This window comes from Chlamydotis macqueenii, chromosome 15, assembly GCF_036417535.1.
Source record: "Chlamydotis macqueenii isolate bChlMac1 chromosome 15, bChlMac1.mat, whole genome shotgun sequence".
NCBI classification, from domain to species: Eukaryota; Metazoa; Chordata; class Aves; order Otidiformes; family Otididae; genus Chlamydotis; species Chlamydotis macqueenii.
The window spans coordinates 8,227,785-8,255,017 of NC_141570.1; the positions used below are offsets into that span (position 1 = coordinate 8,227,785).

The 27,233-nt window shown below is 39.0% G+C and overlaps 1 protein-coding gene across 1 annotated transcript in view; it reads right to left on the reverse strand.

The window, feature by feature from the left end:
* Positions 1-25,197, reverse strand: part of OTOA (otoancorin) — a 36,208-nt gene extending 11,011 nt beyond the window's left edge. Inside the window, exons 1-22 of the mRNA XM_086759854.1 lie at positions 25,119-25,197; positions 24,741-24,769; positions 24,619-24,649; positions 24,497-24,524; positions 23,521-23,608; positions 21,940-22,071; positions 20,331-20,566; positions 20,035-20,138; positions 17,145-17,251; positions 16,562-16,701; positions 13,988-14,111; positions 13,389-13,604; positions 12,678-12,845; positions 12,233-12,373; positions 11,588-11,643; positions 11,085-11,202; positions 10,497-10,570; positions 8,839-8,974; positions 7,299-7,489; positions 5,066-5,159; positions 3,793-3,922; positions 80-267 (exon numbers count right to left, since the gene is read on the reverse strand). Of these exons, the coding sequence (XP_086615980.1) occupies positions 80-267; positions 3,793-3,922; positions 5,066-5,159; positions 7,299-7,489; positions 8,839-8,974; positions 10,497-10,570; positions 11,085-11,202; positions 11,588-11,643; positions 12,233-12,373; positions 12,678-12,845; positions 13,389-13,604; positions 13,988-14,111; positions 16,562-16,701; positions 17,145-17,251; positions 20,035-20,138; positions 20,331-20,566; positions 21,940-22,071; positions 23,521-23,608; positions 24,497-24,524; positions 24,619-24,649; positions 24,741-24,769; positions 25,119-25,197 (2,610 nt within the window). The remainder of the gene's footprint in view (positions 1-79; positions 268-3,792; positions 3,923-5,065; positions 5,160-7,298; positions 7,490-8,838; positions 8,975-10,496; positions 10,571-11,084; positions 11,203-11,587; positions 11,644-12,232; positions 12,374-12,677; positions 12,846-13,388; positions 13,605-13,987; positions 14,112-16,561; positions 16,702-17,144; positions 17,252-20,034; positions 20,139-20,330; positions 20,567-21,939; positions 22,072-23,520; positions 23,609-24,496; positions 24,525-24,618; positions 24,650-24,740; positions 24,770-25,118) is intronic.
* Positions 25,198-27,233: the final 2,036 nt, after the last annotated feature.

Genomic DNA, 27,233 nt, shown 5'->3' on the forward strand with positions numbered 1-27,233 from the left:
AGTTATTTTGGAACTGCATAGTTCAATAACAGCAAATCAAATTATGGATTTAGTTTTCCTTCACAGACATCATAGTTACCTGCTTGGCTTTCTCCTTCAAGGCAATAAGCTGGGAGCTGTTAAAACCTGAGACAGTCCCAAGAAGTTCCACATTTTTGTCAAAAGTCCCTCCATCCATGCATTTCAGTTCCTGAACTGACCAAAAGACATTTGCTTCTGCTAATTTAATAATTTCATCTGAAGAAGGTGTTCTGGTTCCCAGGCAATCTGGAAAAAAAAAGGCAAACAGCAAGAGTTTCCTTCAAGGAGACTAAAAAAAGAAATCAAAGCAATATAGAGATTTAAGAGGCTTATGGATGATGAATTAGCTGCAGCTGATGTGATATTGATAAACTATTTATCTTGCAATGAAATTATTTCTTTAAATATTTACATTGTTAACATCCTGGATATAAAACTAGAATTTACCTAACTTGCAAGAAATTGGTTATATTCTTTGTCCTTCGAAGGCAGTGCATGCTGGAAAAGGAAACAGGAGCAGACCTGTATTTCAGAACAGTTACAATATAGGATGCCACAATAAAATTAAAATCTTGATGTCTGCAATAAAAGTAACCAATATCTTGCAGGTTTCTTTCAAGTCTAATTCCCCAAAAGCATCAAAGCCCAGGCAAAGGCTTACTCTGAGGTAAAACTACCCTGTGCTGGGAGCTTTGTTTCAGTAAGAATGAAATGCAAATCTTCAGGACGACCTTGGTGGAAGTCTCCATACAGCTATGTCATTGTTCACAAAAAAATGTTGCAGCTGAATAAAACTTTTCCACGTTCAAACAGCACATACGTGAAAGCACTTCAACAGGAAAATAACAGACATGAGAGGTCCTTTTACTCTGAAACACCCTGACAAAGATGTATGTCTTGTAAGAGTTGTCTGACATTTAAACAAGGTGAAGACAGAAGCTGGATGTGCCAGAGAAGCACGGTGCTTGTTCTTTACGTCAAGCATGCTGTTAAAATGTCAGGATCTAGAGAGGGCTGTTCACTTACAACAGAACTGTTTGGACAGACAAACTCCATTTAAAAATCTTATTTATGGTCAGGTTCTGGCCCTATGCATGACAAGCAAGACAGTTTCCATTGTGTGTTTTAGCAAATCCTTTGTTGGCATAATCTACCTCTAATATTGATGGAAAGCTGAAATTAGAATCCTAATGTGGTTGCTTACTGCTCTCTCTCCTGTCCCTAATTTAGGAAAACCTTATTAAATAATTATCTAAACCAAATAATCTCTACATGTCTTCAGTAAAAAGTCTTACCAGTAAAAAGCAAGAATTTCACAGATGCTGTGCCTGAGCTAAGCTCCCCCAGATAAATAAATTAAAGCGAGGATGTACAAAGTAGATTTGTACTTTGAAAGGAGGCAGAGGAGGGATTTGTTTGCATCAAAGGAAGCTGCAGTAGTGGGTAGAACACTGAAAAGATTGAATCTGTTGAGCAAACGAAAATGTTGTTCAGCTTCCACTGTACCAGCTGATGTTCTGCTCTCCCATGACACCGCCCTCTTGTGAAGCTGCATTGTTCCACTTTCCCCTGCTGCAAAAGGTCAGCTTTTATCATGTAAATGCTGCCCGTCCGGACACAATGCTGCTCCCCTCCCCAGGTCATGAAAACCTAATATTTTGTGTTCTTGGGAACAAAACATTGATTTTATTATTTGTAACACACCAGATACTTTGGTGTGATTACAGAGGGAAATACTAATTAGACTCCTGGCTTTGCTTCCTGTACTTGATGCTACTTCACTCTTCCTTTTGCCATATAATCCCATTTAGTTTGATGAAGAACATATTATATATACCATACATTCTAACATCTCAGTGCTTGAGATAAGCAACTTGAATTATTTTTCCAGCACTGCCACTGCTTTCTGGTAGCATCTTGGACACATGACACGTGTCATGCCTCATATGTTCCATCTTGCCTTAGGCACCACCTTTTTTTTTAATCTTGATGTAGACATAGGCGTAAGAACTCTGCCACTGGTAATTGTTACTGTTATTAATATTAGCTCACAACTGGACTGTGGGAAATGTAAAATAGCAGGCTGGTAGCATGAAGAGCATCAGTGCTGTTCATAACACTCAATTTTCTATTGATTTACAGATCAGCCATAAAACTTCATTCCTTATTGAAACCACCGTGTGATTTGTGTGGAGTTGATAAGATTATGTTGGGTAATAGAACTTCAATACCACACTTGGACTGCAGAAGTATTTCTTCTTACACTAGCACAAACAATCCTTCACTTTTTCATTTCTTGGACTCCCCTGCAGCTGAGGTTGTGTACCCCAAATGAAGAATGAAAAGCCTCCATAGCCTTGAAGGCCTGTTATCCTTTGACAAAGATCATTGGCCTCACTGGCAGGTTTATATTGGTCTTGCGATGCAGATGAGAAAGCTCTGCAACTGCAGTGGACGTGAGTTAGTTTGACCAGAGAAGTCTTTGGGATTCACATTGTTGTGATCCAGAGATGTAAAAAAAGCACACATAAGAACACAAATATACTGAAATACCTGATGCTGAACCTTCAGTCCTGTGGCCATGTCTAAAGAAATCTTTCTGACCTGATGGTTTACTTGTTGAAGGAAGATTGAATTTCATGCATACAGCTGGAGTAATACTCTGCTATTCCTCCAGCTCAATTCTGCTCTTTTTAGAGCATGATAATTGTGTAATGACTCCTCTGATCAACAGAGGTAATGGTTTTTTTTCCAGCTATGCAAAAATACAACTCTGTAGAACACCCCCTGTCTCTCTCTGTATATGAATACAGCATTATCAGGAGCAAATTCATTCCCAGAGACACACAGTCATCATTCAGAGTTGCTAGATGGATCTCCATGGGGCTCAGCTCTTGCTGAGAGCTTGGACCTGTATTCTGTTAGGCAATGGGGAGACTTTTCAAAGACAAAGGCAGAGAGTACCAAACTCCTTGAAATTGTTGGGGTCTAAATTCCCATTAGTCTTTCACAAGCCTTCACCACAGCAGAGTTGTTTTCCATGGCATAGAATGGCATAGCTTAAAAACTCTGCCTGGGTGAACTTCAAGTAAGAGAAAGAATACAGTTATTGTAATAACAGAATATAGTCAAAGTACATACCTTATACAAAGAAAATGATCCATTTGTCACTAGAGATTCTAACAGATTAGTTGATTGCTAATTAAAATATCTTTTAGATTATAAGGAACTTTGTCCATTTGGACAGACAAACACAGTGCCATCAATGTCAGATTTTAGAACAGTCAAGTCAACATATGCTCCTGTTTGGCAAAGGACTTACTATGTGCAATCTTTTGGCACAACAGTAACTTACCACCTTCACAGCTTTTTAATTCAAGGATTTTCACTTAGATTACAAAGCAAAGTAAAAAGAAACAGAAAAAGTAAAAATAAATAAAATCCTCTAATTTAAATCATTCATCTTTTCCTTTGTGCATTCAGGAACATTCCAGGAGATGCTTAATCATGCAATCCTGTAATGCAATTAAGTGTTTCAGCAATTGGTCAATGCATCAGACAACTATGGGCCACAGAATGAAGACTCTCACTGTTTTTGCTAGAAATCTGAACCTCTAAGTTATTCAATGCTTTAGTTTTTATTGTACAGCTTCTCAGAATGCATTTGATGACAAGGTGAAACAAAAATTCTGTTTGAACCGCACCATCAGAGCCCCAAATAGCACCATGGTACATCTGGTACGTTGCACAGGCAGCGGGTGAAATACTGACCATGTCTGGTGAGAGGTGATTCGATGCTGGCAGTGGCGTTGGAGACAGATTCAAATACAGCTGATAGAAGCTCTTCAGCTGAAGAAATTGGTCCAATTGTTTTTACTATTTGTAAAATGATGTCTGGGAACTTCAAAAGAAAGAAAGGATAAATAAGACTTATTTCTCCCTTTTAAAACAAATCAATTTGTAGAGAAAGACGTGCAGACCTCAGCAAAGTAGGGGTTAGTAACAGCTCAGCCTCCTTCCTATTTGTGCAGATGTTTCAGAAGAGGAGAGTAAATTGGCTGCTACTGAAAGGTCAACAGCATATGTTTGAGGGGGAAAAAATTAGAAACAAAGCAAATTCTGAGTGATTCTAACTCCTGTATGCCCTCTCAGCTTCTGGAAACACCTGAGCACTGCCTGAACGGAACCCTTCTGTACCGATGAGTTCCACCATTTTAGTATGTGCAGTACAGAAAGTACTCTATTTTGTTTGTCTTAAATTTGCCAGATAAGTATAAGAATTGGAGAATTTTAATTCTCCAATTAAATTATGAGAAAAAACTTTAACCTGTTCAGCTTTTGTAGGCTTTTTTGACCTCTCTCCTCCACCCTGCTAGACACCTTCCTTTCAGCTGAAGAGTCCTATTCTAGTTGGTCAATTACAAGCATTATCTCCTGGGGAAAACGTTGCTGAGTGTGCTTACATATTTCTGCTGAAGAATGAATTCCTCATTCCAGTATAGTTTACTCCTATACATAAAAATTATAAGATTATAAGAACTAAAGAGGGCAAAGAAACTACAAAGTGCAATGCCGAGGCTACCAGTTACTGTTATGTGTGTGACACTGGCCCTAGTGCAAACGGCCACATGAGTAAATGCTAATTTGATCAGTGTGATCCCATTATTAACAGGATAAGAAACATAACTTTTATGGTTGGAAGGCAGGGGAACGGAGGAAACAACACTGCAAGGTGTAAAGTACTAAAAATGTTTGAGTCTGCATCGCTATAAATGCACTATTTTTTTAATTCTGCATGGCAATGTGCAATTATCATTGTATATGTGCAAATAATTGTTTATATTACTAATTACTTTCAAGAAGAAATCTCAGAAATTTTGATGGAATCAAGAATGTGTGAAATATTAACACATGGTTCCTTGCCAAGAGAAGTACTTTCCTAGTTCAGCATTCAGGTTACATAATTTAGACTGCATTATGACATTCACAATTCCAAATTCTAACATTATTTTTTACAAATTTAAAAATTATAATAAAAACGTACCTTTTCAGTAAGGACGTTTAATTCCCCTTTTGACAGCAGAGCTATGAATGGTCCTACATCTAATGTTGTTTCAGCTGTCCAGTTGTTTGGGGAGCTGAAAAAATATTTTGTAAAATTATATTAATGAAGAATGTTTGCAATCAAAATTATACTGAAACTTCAGAGTTTTTCTTGCACTGTATCACGGAGGAAACAGACACTTATGATAATGTGATCATTCATGCTTCTTAACATCAGATTGCTTTTTCTCATCTCTCTGTGATATCCAGGGCATTAGTGGAATTCTCAATATATTCAGAAAAAGTCTTCAAATATTGCAGTAATGGAGCTCTCTCTCTCCCTCAACAGTCACAGTATTCTTAGCATTACGGTATTCAAGCAAGGAGAAACAATTCTTCTATTTTAAAAGAAAATTTACCATTTTCTATCAGGTTCATACTGCAATAGTAGTCTGTAAAATCGTATCAAAAGAGAAGCAGAAACCTGATAACCAAAATTGAAACCATCCTTTTTCCAATAATCCTATCCCAAGCACCAACGTGGCTAATATTTCAAGCAAGCAATACTTGCCAGTACTTGCTTATAAATTAAAAAAAAAACCTTCCTCTATTCCAATATTTAACTGTTTGCAGGTGTACAGGGGCTGGTTTTCATTGGTGTTGGGCAACTGTAACTTTCCCTGATGTCAGCAGGAGCTGTGGGTTCTAAAAATTTCCAAAAATCAGGTCCATGCACACTTAGGAGAAGTGGGCAGTTTCCCCCTCATTCTGAAAAGATTTGAGTTCACGAAATACCTCAGGAAAGTAACTCGGTGTGGCACCAGTCTGCTGCTAGTGCTGCCTTTTTAAAATTAAGGGACAGAAATATGAAACATCGGTGATGGAACAGAAGATTAAATCCATACTTTATTAGCTCCATATTTTTACTGTCTGCTATTTAATTCATCTGCAATGCCAAGAGTTATGGAAGGCAGATCTGACACCTTGGAGAGCCACATCTAATGACACCTACGCCATTTCTGTACAAGAGATCAATTCTATGATACCATATCTCTTGAAATAACATGCTAAATTATTTGTAGGAATCTCATGTCTCAGAAATTAAGTTCAGGTTCAGTTCTGAGTGGTGCTGGATGTTTCATAATGTATGTTGCTTAGCACTATGCAGGTTTGGCCTGTTTGTTTGATACAAATCTGACAAACGTTAGCCAACCCAGTTGGTGGTAGACTTATGAAAGCACTTGGATAAATAATTTTCAGCCTGACAGAGCCTGAAGATGGTAGTAACAAATCTGTTATTACTGCATGTTCTCACAGAAAACTTTATTTGGTTTGTTGCTCCACTATGAGGAGGTTTGACTAGACAAGTGTTATCTAAATAAAATAAAATAAATAAAATATTATTTAGCACAGTGTGTCACGATTCAGTAAAATGGATTTGTAACAAGATTAATGCAGGGATGGGATCTGGTGGAAAATACAGCTATTCCATTACCAGAAAAATGCTGACTAGGAGGAAGCTGAATGAGCAACTGAAATGCTTGGGTGAATCAAGTGACAGACTTTGGGGCTGAAGGGATGGTTAGAAACTATGCATTCAGTCCCCCTTCTCAAGTGCAAGATCCTTCTAAGAGACAATGCAAGAGAAAAACAGTATATTCTTGCAGCTAGAGGACGGCTTTGTTTTTTGCATGACTGATACAGGAGCGTGTTTCCAATCGGCCTCCTAATTTGAGTCATTAATGACATCTAACACGCTGTTCGCTTTGTTGCTTCAGCTGGTTGAACTTCATATCCCTCTCCTTCCTCCCTACCTCTCTCCCATTGCCACAGGTGCTTGCACTCTTTATTTCTTTTCTCATACCACCGTGCTGGGTATCCCACTTCCACTTTCCCATTCTTTGCATTCCTGCGCCATTCTTTGCCTGTAACGCCCTTTCTCTTGCCATGCCAGGAGAGTCTGTTTGCCTGCCCCTCCTCTAACATTACACGCTCTCTCCTCCTCTGAGACTTAAGTCATGCAAGGTGTCCCTGGGGTTGTATTTTGTTCCACAGTTATCACATTACACACAAGAACAGAAATGTCATTCTAGTGGACAGAGACCCCAAGCCTGGCCAGTGATAGAAGCTGCTTTGTGTTGTTTGCATTGCAGTTCTACCTAAGCAAAGCAAACGGTTGGTATTTGCATGGCTTAGCCATCAGCGTAAGGAAGGTGGGCTATCTAATACCTTACCCATATAACTCAAGGAGTTTGTATTTAATTTCAGTCTTCTGCTCGTGGCTGAGCTGTTGGCAGAGTTTGAATTGATGAAGGGCTGTTGCCATTGCCTTCAGGGACATTCTGCCATGTAGAAAGGCTGGAGGTAAGTGGCAGATTAGATTTCCAAGTAGGTCAACATCATATTCATCAGCAATGGAGCCGTTCTGAAACAAGAAGCATTTACCTTGTTGGGAGAGCTAATCTTGGCTCTTGCCCTGTATCACAACACATTTAAGCTCTGTGACCCTTTAAGGAACAAAGACACAACAGGTTGCACCAGCAACTTAATCTACCATTTCTGCTGAGACTGCTTTATACTTTCAGTTTTTACCAACGTAACTGGTGATATTTAATAAGCACTTGTCAGGGCTTTCAGTGTATTCTTTGTTCCATATTGAAGCACACAAAAATAATTAAAACTAAATATCCTGCTATGATCTCTATATCCAGGTGACCACCCAACACCTGCAGAGGTGGTGCAGTTCTGCCTGGCAGCAGAGCCTTCATGTGGCAAAGGGGCCACAAGCTCTTGCTGTCAAAAGCCCCGAGAGGTTTCTCAGCAGCTGCCAAAACACTAGGGATGATAGGGCTGGTTAGGATGCATAAGGACATGAATATTCACAGCCACATCAAAGAACTAGTTTCCCCTGAAAACTAGTGACTGCTGCAGCTCCCAGACAGCAGAAGTCACAAAATCCTCCTGGTACCACTGCCTCTCCTGTGGAGCCTCCTGTGCTATGCACAGCTCTACAGGACTAGCACTGCTCAGAGCAAGGGGGAAGAGCTCCAGGTGCAGATGGGTCCGCTCCAGGCTGTCCCAGCCAGTTCACTGTGGTCAGCAACGACATTTCATGAGAACACTTCACAACGTGCATGGAGTCAAGGAAAATTGTTAAGGAAGCTATAAAAAATATTTCCTTAAGTAGAGAACAATGAAATTGAAACATTACATGACAAAAACAAGAATACAGAAGGGTAACACAAGAACTTATGTAGATGGTGACTGACATCACTGTATGACATGCAGTGCGGTAGTATGTGCAAACAGAACCACAGAATGGTGGAGTTTGGAAGGGACCTTCGGAGGTCACCTGGTCCAACTCCTGTGCTCAAATCAGGTCAGCTACAGCAGGTTGCCTGGGGCCTTGGCACTAAGAGCTTCTCTGAGCTAGGTGATAGTCTAAGCTGCTCTTGCTTGTGACGATGAAGAAATTACCATGCTGTGTTATTCCCTTTCGGGCTCTCAGAGTCCATCAGCTATGGTTTCACCACACAAACACAGAGCGGGAGAGCCTGTGTCTCAAGTTGCTGTCTATATAGAAGAGACCATGAGCATGTGCATGTGGACTGGAGAGTACGAGGAGGCAGGATAACTTTGTGATGCACCACATGACAATAAAGGGAAGGAAAATTAACAACCACTCTCGCTTAGTCTGGAATTGTCAGCAGCTAATTACAGATTACTTTTTTTGCAGCTCCCCCTCCACTTCTGACTGTTCCTAGCCATACCTACCAAGCATTCCTGTACTTTTTGTAGGACAGCGTTTTTTTTGTGAAGGCTTGGATTCAAAAGGTCCATCTCAGTCTTCCCCAGACTTTCAATGAAAGGGATACACAAAGGGCCTGAGACATACTCCAGGTACTCAATCCTGCAGAAATAATTCAAAGCATCTCAGAAAGTAAACCTGACCTTCATACACCCATAACCACACCCAGAAAAGAAGAATTTAGAGACAAGTCTGGACCTGAAAAATTATAAACCAGCCAGGCCAGAAAAGTTTCAATCAATCTACACCTTACTTTAGCTTACATCTTTTGTCCAGTTCATCAACACATCAACCTCACTTCAGAAAATAGCTAAGAGTTATAAACAGCTGTAAATGGAGGAAAGTGCTCTGAGATGTTTTAACACCATATGAAACAAGACTGTCTACAATTCAGAAACTTTTCTCCTCTCTCCTTTTTAACAGGAATAATTCTCTGATGAATGAAGATGTGGTGGGTGGGTTAAGGACAACAAGTAGTTTTAGAGTACGCTTCTTTTTTATCAAAGTTGAAGAAGGCCTGCCAAATTAAACAAAATGATGCTCTTCTCCATCCAGAGCGGCAGGCAGCTGTTGCAAACAAAGCCACATCCCAAAGCTGTGCAAGCCCAGCCTTACCAGGGCTTATAGGTAAGAGCACCAGTGACTTCTGATGGCCCTGAACAAGCAACACGGAATTGTTGGCCAAATAACGTGGTGCTGCAGTTTGTAGAAAGCCTTGTATTAAACTCTTTCTATTATTATTTTATTGTTTTTAAATAATGACTTTTCAAACAGAATCCTTTTCTTTTCTTACTTTTTTTTTTTCAATAAAAAATATTTCAGAAAAAGAATAGTTCTCATTCCCTTTTATCCCTTTAAGCACGTAGGAAGAAAGAAATAAAGAAAAAGGGGAATTAACAAGTTGTACAATTCAGAAAATTGTATCAAGGTACAATTATTATTTTTTTACCTCAGGAAAAATGCAGTCACTAAGTATTACTTGGCTATTTACATAATGCAAGGTTTTGCTGACTTACAAAAATGTCCTTAAACACACTGAAATTTTGTTAACCATACAGAGTAATATGCTTGTGCAGTACCCAGTGGCTTGTCTTACACAGCCACTCTCAAAAAAAACCCTAAGCAAATCAGCAAACCAAGTCTCACAACCTAGAGGGAAAAAAAAAAAGATAAAAGAAAAAAAATCCAGCATAAACTACATTTAAGTTAGTTTTGTGGTTCTAAACAATTATGCTTAAAGAAAGCCCAACAAATTAACCCTTTTATTTTAGCAGACATCAGCAACAGCATAAGCAGCAACACTACAAGCTTTTTCATTGCTGCCACACCATCACACTGTGATTCAGTCTGCGCAGAGAGCGCTTCAAGGGGGACTGATTTCAGGGATGCAAAGGAATCCATACTTGTGACAAAAATGGGCTATACTAACAGGTATCAGGCATTACCAGCCTTCACTTGACACAGATTTTGGCTGCAGTCAGTGACCACTTTTTATAAATCATCATTTGTTTGAATCATCAGTTTCCTTAGGACTGAAGAGGTTACTAAAAAAGCGCTCAGAAGGACAACTCTGAATGTACTGCTGCAGATACAGTAACTGAAGAGGTGGCAAATTGTAACTTACGGAAGCACCAATAAGAGGAAGGGAGGAATAGATGCATTGGAGACTTTCCAAAACTTCCAAGCCAAACAGTTAACCTAGAAGCAACAAAAATTTTAAGATTTTAGACATTTGGAAATTTTGAGGAATAATGAAAATACAGTTTGTTTATTACAGCGTATAAATTAGCATATATAAAGCTACGCATATTATCTTCAGAGAAAATTTTTCTTTTTTGGCTTTTTAAAAATAATTTAGAGTTTTCTTTTTGTAGACATCTGAGGTGAAATATCCCATACTTGTGTGCATGAGAACATTTGTATGTTTTCAAAACACATATTTCCAAACAGATTACTCATGAATCAGCAAGTTATAGAAGGACTGTAGAAACTTCCTGCAATTTGTAAATGACAAATGGAATTGTCAAAATTAAGTATGACAACAGATGAATTCACATAAAAGATTTAAATTAAATGTTACCAGGCAAGTTCACACACACAAGATTTTGGGGAAAAAAAAAAAAAGAAAATAGAATTAACCAAATTCTAATTTACCTACAGTTTGGATATTGGGTAGTATGTTTATGTACACAAAGTCTTTTCTTGGTTTTACCTGATAGGGAGAAAGCAGATGAAGGTTCTTTTCAAATAATTTAAAAGTGTTTAAAAAAAAGTCTGTGCCCATACTTTCAACGTGTTGACAAGTTACTCCTTTCACAAGCTGTCCTGTGCTGATAGGAAAAGCAAAGTTCAATCTTTTGAATATTTAAGCAGGATCTAAAATCCTTACTCCCCACAACCATGTCCTAAGATACGGTTTCTTGACCACCTCTCTATCCCCTTTCTTGTAATCAAAAGGCTATTGAAAATAAAAATGGAATCAAATTGAAAAACATTGACTGAACCTTGAAATACTAAAACCTCTCCAATGCTTCAATCCAGATTTTGCATTTGGAGGCCCTTTTTAAAGAGGAAGGTGAATTATCCTGTGGTATTGAGGAATGAATAAACATAAGAGAGTACAAAATAACCACATAGTGTCTACATCTACCTCAAAGTTGCTCCCATCACAAAACTAGACTAAAACTCCATTTCAAGAGAGTCTATCATCCATACCTTAGCAGGTCAACAGGATAGTTTTTCTTAGATAGTAATTCATACAGGTACAAAGCCTGAAATAAAATCCATCATATTTAAAGTTAAGCTTAGGTAATTCAGTTCTAAGAGGCAATAGCTACTGTGCAGGTTTTGTATGCTTAACTTTCTTATGTACTCTAAAAGGCATTTCTATGGGCCAGTTTGGCCAACCAAAAGGTTTGGCATCCAGTGCTGAATTTCTTCTCCACAAGGAAAGACATCACTGTCTGGCACTATGCGATTACGTTAAACATGTTCACAACACACAACCACAGAATAATTTAGGTTTGAAGGGACTGCTGGAAATCATCTGGTCCAACCTTGCATCTCTCTGGACAAAGTTAAAGGGCTGCAATGTCTAGTATATGGTACTGGAAAGAGAAAAATTATGTGGCAGAATCTTGAAGACTTTTAAACTCAGCATATTAATGCTCCTCTTTCTGTAACATTGTCTCATAAAGCTGCCTAGGCTCTGAGTGACCCCTGGTTGTTTAAGTCAAAATGTGTTTGGGGCAATTCCTTCCTTTTACCTATGTTCCTTGAACACATCTGTGTTACACCACTTTTCCTATTCTCCCATCATAATAAATTGCAGTGGAATGGGAACTGCGTAACTATATTTACCTGGCTTCTTCTTAGTTCTTTTTCTTTCATCATTGAAGAATTATATCCAGTCTGCTTCCATAAATCAGAAAGAGATATTTCTTTAAAGAAAGCTCCTTGTATAGCTTTGATTGATGAAGAAAAATCTCCGGATGCAGCTATCTAAAAAGAGGAACAGATAAATACATGGCATTTCAGAACTGATGCTTAGATTTACAGGATTTGCCCTTCTTTCTATTCTGTGTAATATTTCTCTTAAGAGGATAAAGGAAAAACATGTCAGTATTAAAAATGCCACAGGACTAAGCAAGAGACAGCCTTCAAAATATACTTGCTAAGAAAAAGCACTGGAAATATTAACCATTGAGCTAAAACACGCATCTCGGTGACAATATTTTAAATCATCCTCTGCATATCTGGTTATTGTGTTCTTGTGCAGAAAGAACCTGCTCGAGTTTATAATCACCTTCCTGAGGATCCCTTGCTGTTGTGCAGGCGATAAGTCAGATAGGTATTGTGATGTTGTGCCTCGAATAATCTGAGAAAGCTCCTTTGGGTTCATGCTGTAGAATGACTGGGTGCCAATACCAGTTACCAACGTGCCCATTTGACTAACATTATAAAATGATAAAACCTGCAGAGATAACAGCACAAACAGAAAGTTTTCTGGCCTGTGAACAGCAGGTATATTTAAAAGCCAAAGTTAATAAATAAATAAAAACTATTTTTGTTAAATACTGAATACATTTCTGGCCTGGCGAGGCACTTTCCTCAGATTTCTTTCAATTCAGATGAGGCTGGCCAGGGAACAAATGTAACAATTTTCTCAGAGGCTCCTTTTTCTGAAACTTCAGAGAGGACTCTGATTCCTTCCATTACAGTATACTTTAATATACAGTCTGGGATCTCTGATCATGCAAATTCTGCCTAGGGCAGTGATACAGACAAAATACTGTATACAACTGCCAAATGCAAATAGTCGCTCTCTCTGTTACTAAAGAATTACTTTGAGACGTACAGTCTTGGATGTTTTTATTTGATTTAAACAAAATTTTCAGACCACTAGAAGTACTAAAAAGAAGTATTGCACTAAACTTTTCAAAAATCTACAGTTATAGTTGAAAAAAGCCATTTCATTTTTAAAAACAGAACGTAGAAAAGCTATTATCAGAGGTACCTTTTCATAAGTGAGGTATTTACTGGATAAAATAATAACTTGGCTTTTTGCCCATCCAGAGACTTGGTTTAATGTTGCAATAGCATTATGCACCGCTTCAGGTGACAAAGATTCCAGCTGACTTGAAGTTAGCCCAACCACGGCATCTGACAGAGATCCAAGGATATCATTCAGTGTCTGGTTTTGCATGGCAATGTTCAGGAGTTGAGATTTGAGCTAAAGTAAACAAAAAAATCAGATGGGAAATAAAAATCTGCCAAGAACCAATTTTCATGATCACCCAAAACTTTAACTAGAGTTTCTGGAATAGGCATTGGCAACCATTTAGTGACCACACACTTAATAAAAATTCAAAAATAGCATCACAGTTGTCAAAGGAATACGGAATGGGAGGAAGCAGAATGAGAAAAGAATGAGCACTGTAAAAAAAAAAAACCAAACAGGGTATTATTCTTTGCATTATATGATTGAGAACTTTTTCCACTTATTTCTTAGATCCCAGTCATTTTTCACTCTTTTCTTTCCAAATTCAAGAAGAAAGTCCTTCCTCCTCTGTTTTCAGGATTAGGTTAGGCAAGAAGAATGAGCATGGTACCCACCTTCTGAACCTCAGCCTGGAAACCTTTCAATTGATTGCATTTAATCATTTGATGAAGTAAAGCCCGGGCCACGGCAGCATCCATCTGTTCCATGTCATCATAAAAGCAAACCAATAAACCTAGCCTATAGAGAAGAAAACACATTAGCTAACTTCTGACAAAAAAAAAAGATGTCATTCTCAGGAAACTGAAATATAGTATGGTATATCCTACCTGAAAAGGATGGAGGGTTAAATAAGTCTCTAGAAGTGGCTTGCTGAATTCTTACCTGGATTGATTGGATGTTTTGAGCTCTAAATCCTACTTGGGTTTCAGGTGCAACATAACTCATTCACATGTCAGAGCAGCAGCTGGAGCACTACAGAGCCTCTTTGTCCTTCCAGGTTTAAACACAGCCTGCTGTACTTCACATCACACATATGACTGGCCAATGGACGGAAACCTGTCCAGTGCAACACTGGCTAGGAGACAACGTGCTGAGGCTCACTGTCTTAGTTGTGCCAGCACAGCAGTTTGCAAGGCAGTGTTGTGAACCAGACGTGGAGTTCATTTTCCTTCACAGTACCCATGCTGTAATACTAAAGTCAGTATTCCCATTAACCTCTGTAAAGCACAACCACAACCACAGATGGTGGAGAGCAGCAGTCATACCACTGAGGGTAAGCACCTGCTGTAGGTGGCCTTCTGACTTAGACATTCTCCTTATTTACTGCCATTACCTGCAGCGCTGCAAAAGAGGTCTGAACTGTGCATCCCTCTCTCTGGACTTTAAACTTCATAGTGATGGTGATGAATTTATTTGTAGGAGGCCTGAGTCAATCCCCTGACACTGTAAACAACTAGCCTTCGCTTTCATAATTTACGCAGGACAAGAACCTACAAAGCCCAGCTTTCCTGCTACAGTCTCTGTTTTTTAGCAATTCAGTCATGCAGGCATGGGCAGAATCTAGGCAATAATGTCCAGATGTGAACTAAATCAACAGCAGACAATGCTGCAGCACTATCGCAAACTCAGTAAAATTCTGCAGCACAGAAAGGCTTGGCTTCTAGTTCCTCTAGTCCCTCAACAGCAACCCGCTTAGCAATATTACAAAATACTGCTTCAGCAGCCCATCTGAATTCATGGGACATCATCAAACTAACATGCAAATCAAAGAAACATCTATAACTGCATTTTTATAACAAATAATTACCTTCTAATGCATTACTGCATAGCCACCAAGAGCTCTTCATCTCCTTGAGGATTAGCAGTAATGAATAATACTACTTTTAAAAAGTTAAAGTGCATTTAAATCATCAGTATGGTTAAAATGAGTAATATAAAATAAGTGTGTTGTAAAAATGGAATATATTAAAGATTACGGAGCATGACATTTCTCTCATCTGCGAGAATGTGGCACCTCTCACGAGTGGTAAAATAATTTTTAAGATTTCTGACATTGAAATTTAGAGTGTGGGCATAATTCTCTCAATTACATCGCCGACAATCAGCAATACTTCATGGAAGTCAGTGAGTTACATTGCAATAATGACAGGAGCTCTGAAGCCATAAAGCATATTCTCCATTAGTTTAAAACTCCAAGGCACTCCCCAAGGAGACTACAAATAACTTCAGACAGTGGTGTCTTGGGACTAAATACATCCATTTATACAACAGTGTAAATGTAAATGTGGAGTACTGCACTTTCTTGCACGTAGCTCATGCTTACTGCATATTTATGAGTAAGAGTGGTTTATTTTGTTTTTTTTTTATTATCGTTAAAGTAAGTTCAATGCTAATTTGATAGCCCTGAAAATGCAGTTTCCTGCTTACACACAGAACAGTAACATACAATGAGGGTAGTGGAACACTGGCACAGGTTGCCCAGAGAGGTGGCAGATACCTCGTCCCTGCAAACATTCAAGGCCAGGTTGGACAGGGCTCTGAGCAAGATGTCCCTGCTCCTTGCAGGGGGGTTGGACTGGATGGCCTTTAAAGGTCCCTTCCAACCCAAACCATTCTATGATTCCATGCTTTTAAGCATGGCTCATCTCTGCCCTGCAAGACAAAGAGGACAGCAGGATGGGCTTTATACCTCTTCACTTTGGGACCTCTCTGGTGAAGCCATGCCAATTAAAAAACATTTGCAGTCCTGGCTGGCATGACCTAAGATTTCCTCCTTAAATTCCAACTGTAACATGATTTTCATAAAACACTTCCATCTTCTGTGATTCAAATAGCTGAGGCAACTCGTGTCCTGCTATCCCAATTTATTTTATTGCTGTACTGTACAATGGGAGGGAGCTTTGATCGGGTCCCCCAGGTGCTGCTGTAATCCTCCTACTAGTACTACAGAGAACTCCTCACTATGGTGCAGGAGACAAAGCATTAGCTAATTAGGCAGTCCTCCAAAAATTCATAAAGTAGCAATTCTTCACTATTGCTAACTAGGGTTGGATTTCAGCCTAGATTTTTCTGCTGGAAGGAAAAAGCTATGCCACATCAACAGTTTGATCAGCTACTTATTGCTCTTCTCTTTTCTCCTTACTTACTCATTCTCCCCGTACACAGCCTTAAAAGAAATGCAGTCTTGCCTGTAGATAGTTGAAGTGTTTCTCATATCAAATCCTGATGAGTTTATTCTTTCCAGGAAAGCTTGTGCGAGCTCTGGTGTGATATCATACACTGTGTCCAGCTGCTTTGTTGCGTTGTCATAGCTAATGAATAGCCTTATCTAACCAGCATAAACAAAATCATGTGTCAGGATTATGAAACAATTACATCCGATAAAATATGTTTGACACTCTGAATTAATTTACTCCATTCCTGTTTTAGAGAAAGGAAGAAGACAGATTTGGGTAATACAGTATTTTTGAAGGCAAAGCTGAGTGAGCAATTCTCTGTCAAACTGTCAAGTAATTTGAGGGTCTTCTATCATTGGTCCCTATCTTTGTTTCAGTACAAGTCACAGAAGTCTGATACAGATAAATAATTACACATGAATTTTTAGGTACTTTCAAATTCTAAAAAGAGAATAATATTTCGTTGACAATGGATTTGGTTTCATTTTATATTTAAGTAATATATACACTTATTTTTCATGTTTAAGTTTGCATTTGTGTTCATACTGTTGACATCACTTGACAAAGATATATCCAACCACATTTTGTAACTTACTTCACTGAGACTGATTTTCAGGATTTCTTCTATCGGGAGATGAACCATGTATCTTCCCAAAATCCGTAAGTTTTCTGCACTGACCCAAGAAGTTGATTCATTGAACTCTGTTTTGTACAAATAAATACTCACTATAATGTTAAGAAAGTAATTATTTTTCAAATATAATGTACCCAGTATATTGTTATTGGTAAACACTTTTTTTAAAAACCTGCAAATCAGAAAAATCCTTAGCAGAGAGAGTCGGGTTCCTTCCATTAGCTAGACTTTAGCACCACGTTTTATGAGCCCATGCATTTTTTAATGAAAATTAAATAGTGTTTCAAATGTCTCAAATTTTCTTATATGAAAGTGATTAATGTTTTATGCTGTTGAAATAGAAAATGGATAAAGTATTGGACAGGAAAAATTAAACCAATAATATTAAATATGGAGTAGTATTTGTTAAATTCAGTTTTCCTAATAAAATATATTATTTAAGAACACCAGGAAGGCATGATACTTTGTAACATTTTATACATCTTATATATTATTATTGATGATACCACTTACGTCAGCAATATGCAACAGCAATAATGGAGAAAGTGAAAAAGCAGTCATATACCTATTTGGAAACAAGTTGGCAAAAAATATAAAATACTACGTAACAGTTAAAAAATGTCATTCTTCTAGTAACATTCTCGCAAGAATTGAAAATGAAGCCAAGATCCAAATACCCCTGAGAAGTATTTATTATCCAGGTGGGTACTCTGAGCCACAAAGACAGTGTTTTCTCCAAAGTGTCATAATTGGGTTGGCTTAATGTGTGACACCCCTGACCGTATTCCTTAGCAGTGCTCATACGCACAACTCTTAAAATAAGATCATCAGTGCATTTTGCAGAGTTTTCAGTAACTGGAAAAAAAAATAGCTTGGAAACATCAGAAGCTGAAGAACACCATTTAGCAAGTGAGTTTTTGAATGCACAGATCTAAGCTCCTTAGCTGAGACAAGACGATGCTCCCAGCAGACCTGTCTGTCAGGACTCCATGTTTTTGAAGTGATATTACCTCCCATTACCAGGAATGTTAAGAGAGTTGAAAGATGTGATAGAATAATTAAACAAAAACTATCACAATTTAAGGATGTTGACTGTGGCTTTTAGCAGAGCAGACTTGCAGTTACCAACCATGGTAACCATGATCCCCCAAAATTGTTTTGTTATTTTAAAATAAGGTACAAAATTAAAAAGGTACAGCCTCCTGGTTTTGCAAGGGCTCCCAGCATGCTTCATCTCCGAATATCTCCGTGTTTTTAATATGAAACATGTGAGAATTGTCTGTATGGCAAAGAAATTTCTTGAAAGGTTTGACTCTTAAGACATAGAAGCCACATATCATCTGTTCACCCAGTGATCCAGCTGCTGGGGCTGCCTGACACCACGGGGAGATGCGGTATGATGGAAAAGCCTTCTGCGTGTCCACTGGCACAACAGAGACACTGCAATGACCTCTCTGTCACCTTGACAGGTGGCCCCACAAGCACCACAAATATGAGGCTTCCTTCAAAATTTATCTTCTGCTGAGCTTCAGTGAAGAAGATGCTGCTTCTGCAGAGGGCTGATGCCTTTCCCAGGTGGTCCCACTGCTACCCACAAATAAGGTTTAAGTGGTTAAATCAGACTATTGCAGGACTCTTATGTTGTCTCACACTTCGCGCTGCGAGCCATGGTGTGCAGATACACTTGAGTGAGCTTTAGACTTGCCAACCTGGACGTTGGTAACAGTCCAGTTGTGCCTGTCCAGGGCTGATGGGTTCTGCAGCTCATACCACCAGAAGTATCTGGTAATCAGTCCCCCTCAGTGCCTCCAGGAGTGGATTCACCGTGTCTGCACTGCTTTGCATTTGAAGCAGCAACCAGGATGCAAGAAGGGCATGGTAATTCTCAGTCCCTCCTGAGCTGGGTGATTCTTTAGAAACTGAGGGTTCACTAATGTTTCAGGCACAACCCAAGATGTCTGATGCTGTGGGATTCTCCCAGGACTGCTGAGTATCATCAGGCAAGTTCTGCATCTTTGCTTCCCCAGTAATGCGCTGGCAGCATCACAAAACTTCCTCTCTACAACTTAATAGGTTACTCTGATATTTTGAAATGCCAAATCACAGGAGTCAGATTTTGCTCCACTGAAGCAAGTGGGCATTTTGCCTTTGATTTTGTTTGAAAGAGGAAGAACATACACATCGAAAAGTCTAAAATGCTCCCACGACAGCACTGCTGTGATGTTAGGTGAAACCCATGCACTGGCTCTGATGCATCAGTGTTGCTGTCACTTTACAGCCCTCTCGTGGAGCCTGTCCTGCACTGTGCCAGCTGTGGCACATCTGTTCAAGACATATTAAAAGGCAAACAGATGTGGTGAAATGTATAAAATCAGAATTAATTAACTTTCTTTTTATCTTGTGCCTTTTCTGAGCGAGTCAGTGTCATGTGCAGTAGAACTTTCACAACATCCTGCAATTCTTTTGTATTTTTAAACAGTGCATGCGCTAATGTATTCTGAGACAGATCTGTTTTTCTAGTCTGAACAGGAGGTCAGTAGTTAACAACTTGCCTGTGCAGAGGACCTGACAGTTATATCCTATTTAAGTCTTAGAAAAAGGACTTGCGTACAGAGACTTTCTGTATAGCTCTGTGCACAAGAGGCGAAGAACAAGGATCTTTGCAGAACTATTTGCCGCGAACAACAAATACATTATGTTTACTGTATTCTGGAGCACAGGTATTCAGGGCAGCTACTCTTAAACAGATTTGTGTTAAATTTGGGAAATAATTAAATACAGTGGATAGGCCTTTTGCTGATTGTTTTTCTCTTATGATAAACAAGAAGAAAATACTTTGTACGTAACATACCACTCCTGTTATAGGATTTTTGTAGAATCTGCTTCATCCAGCCATACAGAGCTCTTTGTGTATTTGCTGAGGTTTTGTCATAGAGGTCCTTGAATACTGTTGAGCTAAGTGATACAAGGGCACATTACTTTTTAAAAATGACACACATGGGCAAATGTTTTTAGAAACAGCAACACATAAGCAAAAAGCTCTAGCTGGAAAATAGACTGAGACCATACAGTAATCTTTTTTAAAAGTATATATAAGTCAGCAAATGCTACATAGTATTAATTGTGTCTGGAAAATAAATGGCTTACAGGTTTCTGAAAGCATCCTCCTGCAGAACATTTGGGAGGCTCCTGGTTACATCAGGTTGGAGATAGTTCACTGCTGACGAACGCAAAACCTGGCTTAGGATATCCACACAGTCCAAAGCACTCAGAGCCAGAAAGCATTTATCCAGTGTTATAAGGAACAAGGTCCTGTTTACTCCTGGGCTTTGAAAAATTCTCTCTCTAGTCTTGTCCCAATCAAGAATAATATTTCCCATTTCCTGCAAGCAACAAAGGGTTAAAAGAACGTATTTATGATTCATTCAATATACTGTTCATTTTGAGGCCTGACAGAAAGCACTCTACAAAAAATATGTTGTTCTCCTGAAAAATAGCTACAAAATATTGTCTGCTTGCATTACTTCACATAATTCCTTTCTGGTATTGGCCAGAGACCAGAACAGAAAAATAACCCAAATGGTTGAAGTTATAGTGTGTGCTCTCACGTCTCATGAAAGAATTAGTTACTTGGAAAATGAAAGAATATAGAAATTGAATGGGTATTATTTCACACATCATTTAATAAATAGATATCTCTAGAATAGACCTTTTCCCATGCAGTACACTTCTTGCAGCCGTTACTACAAACGTCCTGTCCAGAAGATGGGGCAACATCAAAAAACCAAGCCCAGGGACTAAAGTCACCCTGGTTCAGGATGGATTATTAGGATGCTCTGTCTCACAAGTCAAGATGTCTAGGACAGCCTGTTCAGAGATTATAGTTCCGGGCCTGGTGATTTGTTCATGCAATATAACCAGTCCTGGAAGAACGTATGTATGTATGAATGTATGTATGCTGTTTGAGAAGACTAAAATTACAGTTTATTGAAAGGGCTTATGCTCTACTGCTCTGGCTCCCAGTGCACGCTGCACACCTATCCTGTGTGTCTGGCAGCAGGAGCTGCACCACCATTGTTTGAAGAGTGGATTATACAGTGTTTGCTCTGGGCAGTCACCTCATGCATCTGGGGAAACGCTCTCCCTTCTCCTAGATACTCACGCTGAAGGTCCTTCCTCCCGTTAGGGAGGATGCCAGGTCTTCTCCTACATCAGGGTATGATCCCACCCCTGCAGTGGAGAACCCCTCTGCAGGGGCGATCCTCCCTGGGTGGCACTCACTGACTTTCAGTGAGACTTCTAAGATGAGTCACACAGGGGCAAATGACGTTATGCTGCCTCCCTTCCAAACTGCCTAACAATTTGCTTGCACCCTCCCATAACTCATTAACAAGATAACTAATTTCACCTTCTTTAGTCATCTTGGCTCTCCTAGCCACTAGGAGCAGATACTCCCCAAGAACTGGTCCTACTTACCTTAGATACTTGCGTAGGAAGGTAAATAATTCTCTGGAAATGCATTTCTCTCCAGTGATAACAGAGAAAATCCAGACAACTGACTTGGACTTAGCACCAAACTTTTAGACAAGAGTTAAATGAAATAAATCCAACCTAAGGAGAGGGGCTCCTGGAATCTAATCCAAGCCAGCTAAGTAACTGCATGGCATGCACTGCGAGACCCCTCAGTCTGGCCCTTTCCCATTTGTCTGAACAACTGACAGCAGCTTTTATTTTCCACAAGTGCAAAGTGACTTACAAGATGGTGCTTTCTGCTGTTGAAGAGGTGCTTCATTGCAGTTTGGAACTGCTGCTGATCAAGCTGTTGAAATTCAGATAGTAGTTGCCTAGGCTGGTATAAAAGGTTCTTCAGGTAACTTTTGATGGACATCTGAAGCATAGAAAAATACAGGTAATATACATAAAACTCGTACTATGGTACTAAGGGCATGTTTCTACTCTCTGAAAATCTCTGCTTAAGTGCATAGCTCCTGTATTGTTTGTGTTATCAATGACTAGAATAACTATACTCAACACAAACTGTAACCAAAAATAATCTAAATGTAATTCTGAAAGACAGTAACTTTTAAATCCTATTCTTGGCTTCATGAGTGAGTTCTCTCCGGTATGCCATTTAACAAAAATGCCTCCATTTCTCACTTCATAAAACAAGAGTAATAATGCTTTTCTGCTTCACACAGCAGAGCTGTGAAAATGAAACTTTTAAAGAGCTCAAAAATATCAAGTACCGTGTGCATGATATTATTACTTAAAAAAAAAAAGGAAGGAAATGTGCAATTACATGGGAGGAAAAGCTTGTACCAGGTTGTAAGGCAAAAATATTCTCTCTCACGTCAAACTGCATTACCAGTTAACAATCTCATGCCTGTTTTAAAAATCTAAGGGGAATTATAACATTGGAACAGAAAGCACTGTAAGGCTCATTAGCACCAGACTGGAGTAAAATCCCTTCTAATTCCTAACAGAACTATTTCAGAATTGGTTTGGAATTTGCGTTGAAACTGTTCTTTGATGTCTTTGCTTAGCTCGCATTGCCACAAACAAATATTAACATCCTTAGGTCCTTGTTGTCCAGGGGGTCCAGCCTGTTAATAAATCTAAACAAATGGGAAGAGGCAGTGTTACTGACATGTAGGTTTGGATGAGCTGTGACAGTGAAACGGAGCTTGGGAAAAGGTTCAAGTGCTGTGGAGCTACATGGCTGTGGGCTTTTGGGAATGCCTGAGGCTCAGAGATCGCACATTTGACACTTTCTTTTTTCAGTGTCTGTGTGCGCATGTAGGGAGGGGTTCAGGTTTTGATTAGCAGGCTACAGCTCCACTTAAACCAGCCCATAACTAATCATAATGACTAGGGATAAAGACCAATGACTTTTTCACTTCCACACTGATTATTTACAAAAACAGAGTTCAGAAGATCTTTAAAAGGTGGATGTGTTTTGTAGGATGCTCTGGAGCCTCTCCTTCCAACAGCAGCAGTGCAAACACCACCCATAGTCGAAATCTGGAAGAAACCTGCCATTTTGCAGAAAAATGGTATGTGTCTACACTCAACGCAGAAACAATCGCTGAGCCTGAAAACTCCCAATTTCTGCTTTCCATCAGAGGAACAGCTAAAAGATCTTCTTTAGTATTATTTCTGCCTTGCATATTCCTGAAATCTTAGGGAAAAAAGACAACCAAAAAACCCATCCCTATTTCCTACTTATCTGCTACACTGTAGATCTGTTAGTTATCTCTATTACTGACAACCTAGTTTTGGCTACAGAGATAGGCTGCTTTTTAAATAAAAATTTTCATGCATTTTAAATGGCACAAACCTGTAGGCTGCTAAGAGTAAACATAACTTCCTGGGCATGAAAATATGCCATGACTTTTGTAAGCATATCTGCTGTCCAGACGTTAGAACTGTAACAGAAAACAGGACCAAAAATGCCAGTAAAATAATGTTACACAGAAAATACCAGATTACAAGACAAAACAAGATTAAGAAGAGCAAACACTAACAGCACAATGACATGAGTATTCAGCTTTCTGGTCTAACTGGACTAATAGCCGACCTATTTAATGCAATGAAGACACATGGTTCAAAGAGGAACAGAACAAATCAGCCACAATAATCTCAGTTCTTGAACGTGTTGCCATTAGTACCATCTCTAGGCGTGAGCCAAGCTGTGCTGTGGGTAGTCCGGAGCTATAGGTGTGCTTCCTGCACCTCATTATGCCAGTTCTGATCTGTTTGTAGAAAAAAAGTAGAGTGACTCATGTCTGCTGCCTTTCCCTCAGCAGAGTCATTAATTTCAGTGTGTCTTCTTTACACAGCCATTGATTTTCTCAAAATATGTAGGAGTGGAATTGCCTTTGAGGCTTATCCTGCTCTCTCAAATTTAGACAAAATTAGCAAATAATTCAAAAGTTGCTAGGATCTGGAAGAAGTGGGATGGATGGGGGATGGAGCAGGACCAAAAGAGGAACATGGACAGAAAGCTGGAACTGCACCTGATTTCCTTAGGAAGCCATTCTGAAACATATGAACAAAGTTAATTATCAAGGCTTTTGAAAACTGTAGAAGGTATTTATTCTTAGCCTCATTCTATGCATTTTTTTGCTTTACCATGAAAATCAGCTTTTTCCCTGTTAAGAGGAAGTACTCCTCATAGGAGATCTAAATCAGAGTAATCATATGTTCCAATTTTGTTCTATCCGTAAAGTTCCAGTTTTTGTGGAAATGAAACAGATCATATCTGAAGTGTAAAATAATACAAAAAAATCAAGATGGTCAGAGTACTGCATTACCTTTGAAAATGAAGTATATCAAGGAGGGCTGCACATGAAAAATGGAAGATAAAAAGTTATGGTAAGATATTGTGTTTTAATTCCTTTTAGAACCATTAAGTGGGAACAATTTTGTACATTACCATTCAGATATTTCCCAGTTATTAGTTCCTCCTAAGGAAGAAATGATACATATATGTAATAAATTATTATTTTTAGATTATAATATAAAATTTTAGTAGAGAGATCAAATAAAAATACTAACCACAGCTTTCTGTAATAATGGAGGCAGATCTGTAAAAGATTATCCTGTTACTAAAAGTTGATTTTATGTTTTATCATCAACTGTGTCAAACAAAAATACATGCATTGTATGTGGTGATCAAAACTACATATAGACATATAATTTATTTATAAGCATTTAATGCAGTTTTGCTTAAATGTATTTACAGGGAAATACTTAAAATAAAAGGCTATTAAATAATAAGCAATCTTGGATAAATTATTTGCTGGCCTAGCTCCAAGAAGGCAAGAGAGCAGAGAATATGGTCCTAGTTGCTAAACAGCAATGCATCTATTTTACCATATATAGCTTTTTCCATCCACACAAAATACATCCCTCATACAGGAGTTCTGGTCTTACCTTCAGAGTTCTGACTGTGTGCAATCTCAGCATGATTCATTGATATCAATAAGAAACATATCTTCAAAAGTCTGGACATTTCTTCTGGTGTTTATTAGAATCAGAAGATATTTGGATTGAAAAGGAAAATAAAAAGGACAGAGTCAAAAGGCAATATTCACCCCAAACTTTCGTAGCTTTAAATCAGAGACAGCCTAAGCTATGGAGTACAGATAGAGATCAGAATGATCTAAAAGTGCTTGCTCCCAAGTTTTTAATTTAGATCTTTTTCCAGGATAGAAATATATTTTATGTAAATACAAGTCTGCCAAGTGTGTACGTACAGCCACATTTATTTCCCTTTTACCAAGCAGCTCTTGTAATTTTCTTTCTAGTAGCATCGTTTATTTACTAAGCCACATTTCACCTAAACATGACTTAAATGCAGTTTTGTTAAAGCAAACAAACAAATCCTTGTAAACTCAGATAAAACAGAGAAGAAATAGAGGGAGTGAAAGAGGGAATAGTAAAGCAGCTCCAAACAAACCCTAAGCTTTGACTAGCTCGTTAAGTTGCCTGCACGATCACCGCAGGCCAGGTCTGGGACCCTCCGTTTGCAGGTCTCTGAACTCAAAGGGTGGGAGAACCTGGCCCTCTCGCTTGCCCGGTGTCAGGCGGGGAGGTGAAGACGTGCTCCCCTCCCCAGCTGCCCACCTCTGCAAAAAGGGAGAAAACATCCTTGTGCCCTTCTGAAATAGAGGGAAAGTAACACATTTGGGAAATGGGGTTCAAGACTATGCCACTTCATTTAGACGGATTAAAGCTTTAGTTTTTGTACTCAGAGAAGTACATCATCAATTTTTCACCAACAGCTAGGACACAGTTTCTATGGAAATACATGTTTTAGCAGCTTTTGCTATCCCTGCTGCCCTGTGCTATGTGGCATAAAGATCACTGGAAGACAAATTAGCTGGAAGGGCAGTAATGGGACACCCAGAGCTTTTCACCAGGGTGTCAGTGGTTCTTGTCAGAAAAGACTGACAGTCTCACAGTTGTCCTGTATGAAATGAATGTGTTGCTTTCGGTCTAGTTTGTGAAGGACAAGGATACACATTGCAATAACGCAATGGGATGGCAAGGAAGCAGAGGCTGAGCAGGTCTCACTCACACAGGTGTTTCTGCAGCCGTGTCCCCTCCGCAGCACCGAGGACTATGAGCTGCTTTATCCACGCTGCACCAAGTTTACTGCAGAGAGGGTTTTCTGCCTCTGCACCCCCAGCCTGGCCCTCTGCCCAGCTGCAAGAGGCACCATCCCCACAGGTAAAACAATTCATTAATCTGAGATATTAGATGATGCTCTGCTCTACAGATTGGGATTAGTCCTTGATTTTAACAAATGACACGGATGGCCCCACTGGCCAGCTTTGCTCTGACCCTGAGATGACTTTGTTAGAGTTTCTCTCCCATCCCTTCATTTCAAGGGCTTATCTGCAGCCACACTAGATTTCTGCATTTCTTTTTGTTGCTGAATTTGGATCCATTCCTTTTTTCTCTTTTTTAAAGTCCTGTGCCATGGCTTGAGTTACAGATCTGAATGTTTGATAAATGTGAATGCCTGTTTCAGATTGTTTAATCTCACGTATCAGCAAGGTACTCTTTTATGAAAACGTCTTTCAGCAGCCTCTAGCAATACTTCAGTCCATCGCAAATACGTAACTCCAGTCTTGTAACAGGAGTGACTCAAACTGACGGATGATGAAAAATTTAAACAGTAGACTTTAAGAAGCTATCACCTCTGTCCTGTTCTTGCACACAGTGAAACCCTTTTCAGCTATTCTTTTGGGAGCTCCACAGTACATGTCTCTCATTCAGATGTATCTAGTTTCCTAGACAATGAACTTTCTTGTGTTTGTTTCTGCCTTTGCCCTATTAATTTTGCAGTAAGGTTTGATTACTCTGCATAGTTTAAATCATGCTACCATTGTCAATCCTGATTTGTTTATTCCAACTCATTCACTTTGATCAGGGAGTATATTTTAATTAAAGCATGCTAAATTAACACATAAGGAGATTAAACTCTAAGGAAAGTGCTGTTTTATCCTGAGTAACTCCAATGGACAATTAGGAGGTGCAGAA